The sequence below is a fragment of the Salmo salar genome, chromosome ssa07 (genome assembly GCF_905237065.1).
Source record: "Salmo salar chromosome ssa07, Ssal_v3.1, whole genome shotgun sequence".
Classification (NCBI taxonomy): Eukaryota; Metazoa; Chordata; class Actinopteri; order Salmoniformes; family Salmonidae; genus Salmo; species Salmo salar.
Window position 1 is genome coordinate 23323029 of NC_059448.1, and position 12587 is coordinate 23335615.

Sequence of the window (12587 nt, forward strand, 5' to 3'; positions counted from 1 at the left end):
ACAGCCTTGTTTGTAGATATCAGACTATCTGTGCGTAGAATAGAAAGGTAATTGAGTTGAATGCGTTATGGGCACTAGGGGTTGAGTGACATTATCACAGCCAAAAGCTTCCAACATAACATATGAATGGGTTTAGGGAATTTAAAGTTTAATATATCTTTTTTTATAAATAAAAAATAAAAATAGCTGGCCCTGAACTTCAACTCCCCTGCTGCTTTTTGTCAAGGTTCAGCTTTGAGCTGCCTGTGCCCATTTTCTGATGCACAAGAGAGGGTTGAAGGAGTGCACTCTCCGTCTCTCAGAGTCCAGAGGAATCCCAGACGTGGTACTTACCCTTTCGTGTAAAAAGCAAGTGGCTCACTATGGCTGTGTGATCCTCAAGGGTCAACGAATAGAAAGGAATCTTACTGGTGCCTGTCCATTTTCGCCTTGTCCATTTTAAAAACTTGAGATGTGGAAAATGGTGAAAAGTGAAAGTCAGATTTGTTAGACTGGAAAAATGTATGTGTTTCAAACTTGTTTCAGCCTCTTAGGAATTGCATGTTGACATTTGAGAGGGTTCTTTGGGTAGGCCTACAGTTTATTTTTCCCTATCCAATATGCCACTCCATTCTTACATGATTGATACATTGGAGGAGAGCAACAGAGGAGTTCAGACAGTGAATAGGCCTAATACAGTAAGGATGTATTTTCTTATATTTAACTGAGTAGATGCCCCCATGGCCTTGATTTTTTCTAGTTAGCAATGTTTACATTGGATATGTCCAGTCCAGTTTAACATTCATAAAGCAAAATGTTTCAATGGCTACGCCTTGGCATCCCAGGCACTCTCCCTGCAGTGAGTCAGATTCTCTTTCAAAGCATCATATTTATTGTTTTTATCAACAGGAATGTCATATGTCACTTTCGCCACAGAAAGTGCAACATCTAATGCTGATCATTTTTTAAATTAGCATTCACTTGGTTGGCCTACCGTTGTCGTTTATGATGAGTGATTTTGTAAAAATGTGTAGTGACAGTTGGTTGTATTCACTCAAACATGGCACGCTCACTCAGTAATTATTCTCTGCCACACCTGCTGGATTTCTCACTGTGCTGTTTGATAATGAAAGCAATGTGATATGGTATTTATAATGTCTATTTATCTGAATTTGTACGCGCATATTTTTTTTCTTCCCACGAACCTTCCTACAACTGCATCAGAATGGGGTAGCCTAATTATCATGACGACGAGATAACATACCGATAACGTTACTGTACAATCAATTGGAAATCATTCGTTATGAGCAAATTGGGGACATGAAAGACCACGTCCCATCGTTGTAGAGGGCTTGTCTTCTCGCGAGGTGGGCTTGTCTTCTCGCGAGGTGCGCTTGCAACGAGAAGAGCACGTGGAACCGGTGCAAAGCAACCCCCTCTCGTGAGCCGTTTCTATGGAGACGTGTCTACAAGCGCGCCTCTACAAAAGCCGGAGAGTGGAGCCAACTACCATAGAAGAAACCGATAAAGTTGCCTGGCCAGTTTACTTCAAAACTATTTTATCACGCCATTTCGTATCTAGTGGTTTTAGAGTATGTAAGAATAAACAGTATTGATGTAGGTGTTATAGCTAGGTAAATCATTAAACACGTGGAGTTGCAAACAGTTATTACCTGACGGAAGGTAAGGTGGTTGTCAAGTAGGTAGCGACGTTACTGTAGCTACCGTTGTTAGCTAACTCTATTTGGTCTGCAGCTAGCTAGTGAAATGCTGAAAAGTAATTCTACTTATATAGAAATGTACAATTTTGGAAAGGAAATTATGGATTTAGCATGCCTTCAGAGGCAAACCCATCCTGCAATAAGATAATGACAAGCTTATAAAGAAAGAAATGTGTATCAAGTTACATTAGCTAGCTACAGTGTGTTCAATATACAGTAGCTAAGCATTTTGTATGCTCACTTGACACTCGTTAACTCCAACTGGGACAATTCTTGGTGGCTTTCCTCTGCAACAACCGTCCACTGTTTGACATTAAATCCCAGTACTGTATCTCTAACAGTTCGTTCATCTCTGCCAGAAGCAGACTCAGTCTATATTAATGTTATTGATCACTGTCAACTATACCTGCTCCCTCCCATTTCACATCTAAAGGGAGGGTGTATTTCAAAGGGTTTTCTGCTAACTTTCTTTTTATTACTCCCTTTCTCTTCTTTCCTCAATAACCTGTCTCTTTTATTACATAGCTACAGCCCTTAGAAACGGACAACTTGGGAACTTAATCAAAGTTTTAATAAAGACATGGTCACCCTGCCAGCTTTGACAAGTGAGGTGGTTGGCTAAACCAGAGAGGGGATATCTGCCCCAGATAGATAAATAGTTCATGAGCCTGTTGCCGTTTTGAGTTTATTACTTTTGTCTCAGATGTTTCCTCCAGACAGCAGGACTGTCTGTCTCACACTAATTTGCAAGCATTTACTCCCTTGGCTGGACCACCAGATTGTCCTAGGGAAAGGGGAAAGAGGGATACCTAGTCAGTTGTCCAACTGAATGTATTCAACTGAAATGTGTCTTCCACATTTAACCCAACCCCTCTGAATCAGAGGGAATAGGGTTTCCTATGGAGGGTAATTGGAGGGGACTTAAAGGCTCAGTTTATTTACCTTCACTGAGTCAGTGTATCAGTATATCTTTCTTTTTTATTCTCCTCTCCTCTACAGCTGACGACAAACATCAGCGGCTGGTTCGTTGGCCATGGCGGACCCAGAGAAGCCCCGCTCGGGCAAGTCCTCGGGCAAGTCCAAGCGTTCCAGCTCTGGTAAGAGCAAAAAGGCCAAGAACCAGAGCATCACGCCTGCTCCTGGGGAGAGCCTGCCTGAAGACAAGGAGACGCAGCCTGGAGGTAAAGGCCTAGAGGAGACATAACCAAACCTGAGTGCCAGGAAGTCTGTTTGTGTTATCGTGCCAACTCCTTGCCACTCATTGTCCACCCTCTGCTGGGTCGGAACAACAGGATGCATCCGGTGTTTAGGGGAAATGGAAAGAGAGCCTGTGATGCGATGTCCGCTTTTGGACTTTAATAAGGTGACACTCTTAACTCCTCCTCCACATTTACTGGATTGGTTGAACAGTGCAGAAGAGAACCTCCCCTACAAAAAAATGTTCTGGTCAGGATCAGAAAGAAAGAAAGGCCTGCTACGTTAGGTTACTCATTGTCATACCGAACATGTTTGCCTTGAGAAGGACAGCAATAGAGTTGGCAGGATTACACAAACAGATCTTAGACCAGGCTAACATAACCAAACCTGGACTCTATATACTAACTAGTCTAGCATGTCACACAACCAGGCTCATGTTCAGGTGGGTGCGATCAACGCTATAAACGTTGCACATAGAAATATTGTATCGTGTATAGAGCAGCTTGCCATTGTCTTACATCAGACAGCGCGTTGATTCCGCCTGCACTGATCTGTCTCGTTTCTCGCAATGGACAGTGGGATAGATGAAGAGTAGTCCAGCTACAATGGGCTGTCTAACATTCAAAAATATTACCTAGGCTACATCGTCTGTTGCTGAACCCCATTTCTGCCTCAAAACAGTCTAAATGAATCTAAGCTAAAACAATACATCTGTCAATAATGTTGATGTTTTTTGTTGAAGAAGTCGGCCCATTTTACATCTAGCTCAGGATTATGAGCAGTATTTCTGAAGTTTGACTATGGGCACAAAAGCTAGCATAAATGTGTCCAGTAACAGCTGAGCCAGTCACTGAAATCATCTTTGATGCTTTATGATAACAGTCAGTTCCTCTTAATTGTGGAGCTGCATGTCTACAACTTCAGGGTAGTTTAAACAGGCTAAGCAAGCTTTTCATGTCAGTGAAGAAAGAGCTAGCCGACTGGCTAGCCAGCTGCGTCAGTAAGCTAGCTAGCAACAACCATAGACATTAAAACAACAGTTAGCTGCACAGCTGATCAAGTCACTGCACTGGCAACCAATGTCCTTGCACAGAATTTGTGCAGGAAATAGCCACCGTTTTGTTTTTCTTTTCTCACTATTAAAACACTGTCACACATTTTTTAAAATAATTTAGCTAGTTGTTCTGCCAATTTCACTGAGAGTCATATGAAAGTGCAGTGATATATAATAAATGAGGACATTTGTTTACATTATTTGAATGGCGGACGCTCAATATTTCAACGTGAATATGAGTTCCACGTCCTGCAAGGCAGTTTGGTTGATGGAGGAGGAGTGACGCCATCTGACATGAGACAATAACAGCAGGAAATGATTCATTTTCTCCACGTCATCTGGAAGCATACGCGATCTGTTATGTCAGTCCGTTCTCCATAATGTATTTCTACCTGAGAAGGTTGTGCCCTGCTGAACATGCCATCAGGAACCATGCAACCATTCAGCTTGTTTTCGTCATAGCTCAAACGCTCCGATTGATTTAATTAGCTATTTTTACACTCATTGATTCGGTTGCCAAAAGGTTATTCAAATGATAAGGCATAAAATAGATTTTACAATAGATACTTTTATCCGAAATGTCTAAATTATGTAATTAAGTTATTACAGGAGCAGACGTTTATCGGCAGTGAACTCGTAGTTAATTAAAGGTTAAATAAAAAAAGAAATGAAATAAAAAAATGAACCACTGCGGAAAGTAATGACTGCACCCCCCAGAATGACAGGAAAGAGAATAGCAGAGATTATCTTGACAATACAGAAAATAAGATGTAGTTATGAAAATCTGAGTCGGCCTGTCGCAGCAATTACATATACTTATTGAAATGTGGTGTGTGTGTGTGTGTGTGCGTGTGTTTGCCTGTGTGTGTGTGTGTGTGTGTGTGTGTGTGTGTGTGTGTGTGTGTGTGTGTGTGTGTGTGTGTGTGTGTGTGTGTGTGTGTGTGTGTGTGTGTGTGTGTGTGTGTGTGTGTGTGTGTGTGTGTGTGTGTGTGTGTGTGTGTGTGTGTTGCGCGTGCGTGTGTTTGCCTGTGTGTGTGACGCACAGAGGAGATTCAAGAGGAAAGCAGCCAAGGAACGGCTGTGACCATAGAAGAAGTGGACACGTACACCGTGGGCCTGGTAAATCCATCATGATACTGTATCCCCCTATAGCGAATGTCCTGTCAACAGTAATGAATTGATTGTCAAATACAATGTAGCATCAGAAGACTTACACACGATGGTATCAAATTACACTGTGTCTCCATTGCAGATTAACACACACACACACACACACACACACACACACACACACACACACACACACACACTACAAAATGTCAAAAGGCAGTTTCAGTCTATTGGACACAATGGTATAATTGTGGAGAACAGGAGGAGGTGATTTGTGAGCAGCTGGTCAGTGAACCTGCACAGTCACTGTCTCTCTCATCAATTGAATTAATATAATTAATTACCACTCTGAACACACACACACAGAGACACCCACCCACACAGAGATGGCATTTCCATGCAGTGACCATAGCCCTGTGGACGATGGCAGCAGCTGTGGAGCGTAGCGGGGGGTGGTGGGTGGTGTAGCTACAGTGTTAGTGATCTAACTCCCATCCGCTACACAGTTTGCCTGCTAACATATTCGACATTACAAGACAGCAGAGAAGAGCACCACAGCCCTGTATCTATCCGCATGGTAATATGACCATGATATATTTGGGTAATAATAACAGATTTTGGGTTTAGGCTAGCTCTTTCTCCTCTGTCCTCTCCATAAAGAAATGATACTGTGTGTTGTTATTATTGAAAAAGCTTCTGGGGGTTTGGAATTGCATGTAAAGGAAGACCGGATGGTCGAGGGGTATGTTGCTACTCAGTGACATTAGTAAGAACCCCTGTGACAACTGTTGTTGTAAAATAGTCTTTATGAATACATTTAATTGATTGATTATTTTCTTGTTTCCAGTTTTTCACCTTTCCCTTTTTTTCCTCTGCAGAGGATGCTGTTTAAAAACCGTGTGGCTCTGACTGGCATGTCTAAGCTGCCTTGGTCAGAGGAGAACGAGAAAGCCCTGGATAACTTCATCCTGGACAGCTCCATCAGGACCCTAGTGGTCTACCCAGACCCCTACGCTGGCCTCCGGGTGGAGTACGCCATGCCGTCTCAGGTACAGCCTCAATAACCGCTAATATTGGGTCAAATCATAACCTTCACTTGAGTCGAATTTCCACTTAGCCACACATTGATGTCAATAGGAGACTTTAGTTGAATGAATGTTAGGATTTGCCCCAAGGTAGATATCCTTAAGTAAAGATCTCAGGTAGCTACTGCCCCAGCCCTGTTCACACACAGTTAGAACAAGGTAGATATCCTTAAGTAGAGATCTCAGGTAGCTACTGCCCCAGCCCTGTTCACACACAGTTAGAACAAGGTAGATATCCTTAAGTAGAGATCTCAGGTAGCTACTGCCCCAGCCCTGTTCACACACAGTTAGAACAAGGTAGATATCCTTAAGTAAAGATCTCAGGTAGCTACTGCCCCAGCCCTGTTCACACACAGTTAGAACAAGGTAGATATCCTTAAGTAGAGATCTCAGGTAGCTACTGCCCCAGCCCTGTTCACACACAGTTAGAACAAGGTAGATATCCTTAAGTAGAGATCTCAGGTAGCTACTGCCCCTGCCCCAGCCCTGTTCACACACAGTTAGAACAAGGTAGATATCCTTAAGTAGAGATCTCAGGTAGCTACTGCCCCAGCCCTGTTCACACACAGTTAGAACAAGGTAGATATCCTTAAGTAGAGATCTCAGGTAGCTACTGCCCCAGCCCTGTTCACATACAGTTAGAACAAGTTAGATATCCTTAAGTAGAGATCTCAGGTAGCTACTTCCCCAGCCCTGTTCACACACAGTTAGAACAAGTTAGATATCCTTAAGTAGAGATCTCAGGTAGCTACTTCCCCAGCCCTGTTCACATATAGTTAGAACAAGGTAGATATCCTTAAGTAGAGATCTCAGGTAGCTACTTCCCCAGCCCCAGCCCTGTTCACACACAGTTAGAACAAGGTAGAGATTCTTCCTCGAGCGCCTTCCTTGTATTGCACCGTCAGTGCATTATTATTATTACAAATGATTGGAGCTTTGTAGATTGAGATAATGATGTCCCTGAATACCAAGCTCCGTCTAAAGGGGAAGAGAAATGTCTACGTTTTCAGGCGGCGCTACACCAGTTAGTTTCCTCCTCCTAACACAAAGGAGAATCAGAGAATGCAGAATTGAATTATGTATTTTTACATCTTTTGCTAATGTGTTCAAACGTATTACCCACTTGTGTTTCCTGCCTCTCCACACCCCCTCCTCTTTCTTCCAACCATTGTCTGGTGCTCCTTCTCCTCCCCTCTCCCCCCTCCCTATAGGTGGTAGACCAGCTGGCCTTCTTCGTCCGCTCTGATGGCGGTCTGATCCTTGAGGAGACGTTTGAGAGCACGGTGCAGTTTGGTACGGTGCGGGGCAACGCCACCGAGAGCCTGCTGAGGATGATGAACGGAGTGCACGCCCCCCAGGTCACCCTCAGCACCGCCTGGCCCGAGAGCATCAAGAACAACTACTCCGCCCACATGCATCGCTTCCTCACAAACCTCACAGGTAGGTGCTGCTAAGTCACAGGTGGCTCCTAGAGTCGTCACAGCGCCACCTAGTGTTAGCCTTCCACACGTGCGCCACTTCACCACAGCGCCACCCAGAGTTTTCACACAGTTCCTGCACTTCTTCCTCCCCAACTCCACAGGAGTCCCGCTCTTATCCCCCTCTCTTTCAGCTCCACTTCTGTCTATTTCATCCCCCTCTCTCTCCCCATGAGGTCCCATGAGCACCCTCTTTGCACTAATATATTTAAAAAGTGACCAGCTCAGACCTAAAAAAAAACAATTTTTTCTGAGCGAGAACCTCAACAACACTCCATTTTTCCCTTTGACAAAACGACTGCTTTGACAGAAAACCATTGATCTGTTTCATGCTTCACGGTTGATTTAGTTGTTCTTTCATGTGTTGTAGCAGCCTATAGAGTCTTATTGTGCTATTGGTTCCTTATTCTTCTTCTCAGTAAAAAGGTCAAGGTTCTGAGTAAAAGTGACCTCAATGAGGACACACGTAGTCATAATCATAATCACGCAGTGCAGTCAGAGTCACACACGTACACACACGTACTGTACACACACGTACCCGGGCACACACACACACAGCCAGTGGAGCGCTGTGATGGTTCAGTTATCATGCTAATTATCCAAATCACCGTAGACTACGCCACTTTTTACACTGCCGGTAAACAGAAACTGCACACACACAATCAGAACACACACACACACACACACACACACACACACACACACACACACACACACACACACACACACACACACACACACACACACACTGTTCACCTGAAGCAGCAGCTCAGTCAGACTCATGGGATAATCAGCCAATGGTTTGGGCAATATTAAATTCTGACAGTAGTACTTTCATTCTTTGTTTTTTTTTCTCTCTTCCCCCTTACTCATTTTATGGATCATATTCAGTCAATTACCTAAGAAAAAACGAAGCATTTCAAGGATACCATTCCTCCAGGGTAAACTAAACAACATTCTTCTTGTTGCGAGATATCGACATGTAAAACTTACTAAGCCAAACAAATAACTGTGTTTGTCTCAATGGCACCCGATTCCATATATAGTGCACTACTTTTCAACAGATCCCTATGGGCCCTGGTCAAAAGCAGTGCACCAAATAGTGGTGCCATTTGAGGCGCGACCTATGCAACCACTGTGACTGCAGATGATGCCTTTAATACATTTACTACATAAATATGTAATTGAGGTGAGAGGCGAGCACAGCCCAGGTAATATGGCCTCTGGTATACAGGTTTCACCCACGCCTGGCACGCCGCACTAGCAATCAGGAAGCAGATGCATTTGGCCAGAAGGCAAAGCTTTACCTTGTCCTCTGTGTCTTCATCCATTCACTTCAGTCTGCCAAAGGTCAACTAACTGGATACATATAAATACACAAAGCACAACAAAATCTATATCTATACACAGACATGTATAGGTACTTATCCACGAAAGGTTCCCAATCAGACACACACATGGATTCAAGCAGACACACACACCCAAAACACACACACCCAAAACACACACACCCAAAACAGCATTGCTCTTTAGCGGTTTTGTTCACCTTCGCTGCTCTGAGTTGTCTCATTATTTCTCCTTCTGTTTTTGTGTTCTTACTCTTCCCATAAAGGCCAGAGCATCTCTTTGTTGTGCTTCCAGTCTTGCTCTCTGTGTGTGTGTCTCTCTATGTGTGTGTGTCTCCTAACTATCCTCCCAGTCAAGAGGCAGTACAGCCAGAGTCTCTGGTTCACACTGATACTCCGACCCTGTTCTCTTTCATCTCTTCATTTATCAGGCCAATGCACTCTGTTTGGACCCACCGACCACTTGTTCTTTCATTCAAACCATTTTTCTTTCATGTTTCTCTGCATTGTAGTTGTTTTTGGTCAACCTTTCACTCCTGCATTTCTCGCTCAAGTGGTGGGAGATGTTTGAGGTGTGTGGTGCAGGATGAGAGATGCGGGGAACTGTTTCCGCTAAGTTCTACTCGGTGGGCTACAGTAGAAGTAGTGGACGTTGGTTTGCCTTGGTTTGTGTCGATGTACTAGATATTTGAACGTTGTCTACGTGACGGGGGGGGACACACACGTTACAGTGTTGAACCATTAGCTACCTTTATTATCCTTAACACTCTATTCTATAGATATACAACACCAGGCGTTTTCTAGGAAGTCAATTTAAAATGGCTTTATTTCTTGGAAATCAAATATATGAATGCTTCCGAATGCTTGATCTGCATTGTTGTCAACACCATAATATGATTAGATTGCGTTTCATATAATAATGTTTGTGTGTGTGTGTGTGTGTGTGTGTGTGTGTGTGTGTGTGTGTGTGTGTGTGTGTGTGTGTGTGTGTGTGTGTGTGTGTGTGTGTGCAGACACCAGGTTCAAGCTGGTGGGCAACACAGTGCTTTATATCCCTATGGAGGCCCTGCAGCATAGCCCGGAGGTGGCCAGCAAGGACAAGGAGCTGGTGCAGAGACTGGAGAGTAAGCCTGGGGCGGGGGTGTGTGTGTGTGTGTGTGTGTGTGTGTGTGTGTGTGTGTGTCTGTGCGTGCGTGCGTGAAGCTGGCGGCGGCGTATTTTCATAAATATCACAACATTTTCGCTTTCCAATTCATGTTACTCCTAATGTACCTGACTCTGTTGTCCTCTGTTGTTCTCACCCTCATCTAATTCAACTGCCCTGCCGTCTTATGTCCGCTCCCTCTCCTTTCTCCGTCCCTTCTCTGCTCCTTTCCTCCCCTCTGTCCCCATCCCCTCTCCTCCCCCTCCCCAGTGGTGATGATCCACTGGACCCGTCAGATCAAGGAGGTGCTGAATGCTCAGGAGACGGTGGAGACGGGGGACAGCTCTGGACCCCTGGAGGAGATCTCCTTCTGGAGGAGTCGCTGTGCCGACCTCTCTGGGATCAGCCAGCAGTTGCAGAAGCCCGGGGTCCGTCACATCCAGAGCACGCTGCAGCTCTCCAAGTCCTCCTACGTACCCCCCTTCTGCAAGCTGGCCAAGCAGATCCAGGTGCCAAGCAGATACACACACACACACACACACACACACACACACACACACACACACACACACACACACACACACACACACACATAGCAGAGAAAGCGTACACATAGCCTGGTCCCAGTGTTTGTGCTGTCTTGCCAACTCCTGGTGTGACAGAGACCATAGGAGTTGGCAAGACAGTACAAAGAGATCTGGGACCAGGCTAGCATGCATAGAGCAGAGATGGGATATTTCCTGATTATGCAAGAATTCTGAATTCAGACACTGTAGAGTAGTCTATTCATAAGTCATTAAAATTGAGTTCAGCTTACCAAAGTTCACCTCAAACCAATACCCTCTTTCCAAGTCCTACCTCTCCACTCCCTACTAGGGCTCTGGTTGAAAGTAGCGCACCATGTAGTGAATAGGGTGTCATTTGAGACGCCATGTCTGTGTTTCTAGGATGGCTCTCTCCAAGCCCAGTCCAACCTGTCCTTCCTGTCCCTGCTGAGGGAGCCATGTGAGGAGATGGCTCAGCTCAAGCCCAGAGAGGTGGTTCCCAAGCTGGCCCACATCCTCAACCTCATCCGCCTCATCTGGGTCAACTCTGTCTACTACAACACCCGCGAGAGACTCACCGCTCTCTTCAGAAAGGTAGAGAAAACCGTTGTGTTTTTGTATTGTATGGGACGGACCCTCTCTCTGTCAGATTCACTCCAGTGAAAGGTTGGGATCAATTTGATTTTTGAATCAATTAACTGAAGAATTTAAATGGAATTGACCCTAACCCTGCTTCACTGAGATACACAGTCATATCCCTCCCTATCAACTCCAACCATTTACCGCTCCTTCTGAGATTATATTTCCAACCAATCAGCTGGCCCTCAGGTCCTCTCTCATGTTACTCAGCACTCCAATCAGAGCGCACTACTGCCCCTCTGTTCCTCTGAGAAGGGATCAGCTTGTAGTAACAGTGAAAGAGAGAGAGAGAACATGTACAGATCACAGCCACGACACCCCTTCCATGTTAGCCGAGTAGAGGGCCACACTCCTTTTACAATCCCGCCATTTTTATTTCAATCTCCTAGACAGGCGAAGCCGGGAAAAGCATTTAACCTCTCATAATTACGCCCTGACCTTCCCCTCTCCCGTCGCTGGAATCGTTTGTTGCTGTCCCACCGACCGTATTCCTTTTCTTGTTCATTTTTTTTCTTCCTCCGTCTCCCTCCTTTTCTCTATCTCCGGCCCTTTGATAGTACATCAAGGAGAGAGACTGACTGGCACAAAACATTTGATCTAATTGTTTCCTTGGGGTTAGTGGGGGTGTGGGGAGGGGAGAAACATAACCTAGCTCAAAGGCCCGCCAGCCACGGAGGATTCAAAGGAGCCCCTCTCTCTCTCTCCCTCCCTCTCTCACTTCTTCCTGATCTGCTCGGGTCAGATCAGCCTTCATCCAACACCTCCGCAGCCTCAGACAAAATGCCTGGGTCTCTCCCTCCATCTCTCCATCTCTCTCTCCTTCTCCACGAGAGAGAGAGAGAGAGAGACAGAGAGAGAGAGAGAGAGAGAGAGAGAGAGAGAGAGAGAGAGAGAGAGAGAGAGAGAGAGAGATGCAACCCTAAGTCTGTTCTGTTGTCACAGTTTCTCCACCAGCTAGAAAGTAACTAGTGTAACTTACCAAGAAGTTATAGTGGACCTTCTGTTCAATAATTTTTTGAGGAAATTAATGCTTATTTTGAATAGCAGTTTGTTTTAGCAGGGTTTTCTCTGTTTATTATAATATAATATGCTGATAACTTCACACGGACTGAAGCGGTCCCATGCTCCAAGCATCACAGATGTGCTTTTATGTCCATCCACATGTCCTTTTGGCTTCTTTCTCCACTAGTTCTCTGTGATTTTTACTACGCGATAGAGCTTTTTCTCTGCCCTCCGAGCCCCCTTTTTATTATTCCTCCAAACCCCTCTGAAAGGAAAGCGATGGTTTT

General features: G+C 44.8%; 1 protein-coding gene across 1 annotated transcript in view; it reads left to right on the forward strand.

Annotated features, from left to right (window-relative positions):
* Nucleotides 1-1447: 1447 nt before the first annotated feature.
* Nucleotides 1448-12587, forward strand: part of dnah2 (dynein, axonemal, heavy chain 2) — a 208258-nt gene continuing 197118 nt past the window's right edge. The window contains 8 exon segments of the mRNA XM_014206991.2: nt 1448-1662; nt 2700-2881; nt 4997-5070; nt 5940-6110; nt 7358-7586; nt 9984-10094; nt 10385-10623; nt 11062-11253. Of these exon segments, the coding sequence (XP_014062466.2) occupies nt 2734-2881; nt 4997-5070; nt 5940-6110; nt 7358-7586; nt 9984-10094; nt 10385-10623; nt 11062-11253 (1164 nt within the window). The 5' untranslated portion in view covers nt 1448-1662; nt 2700-2733.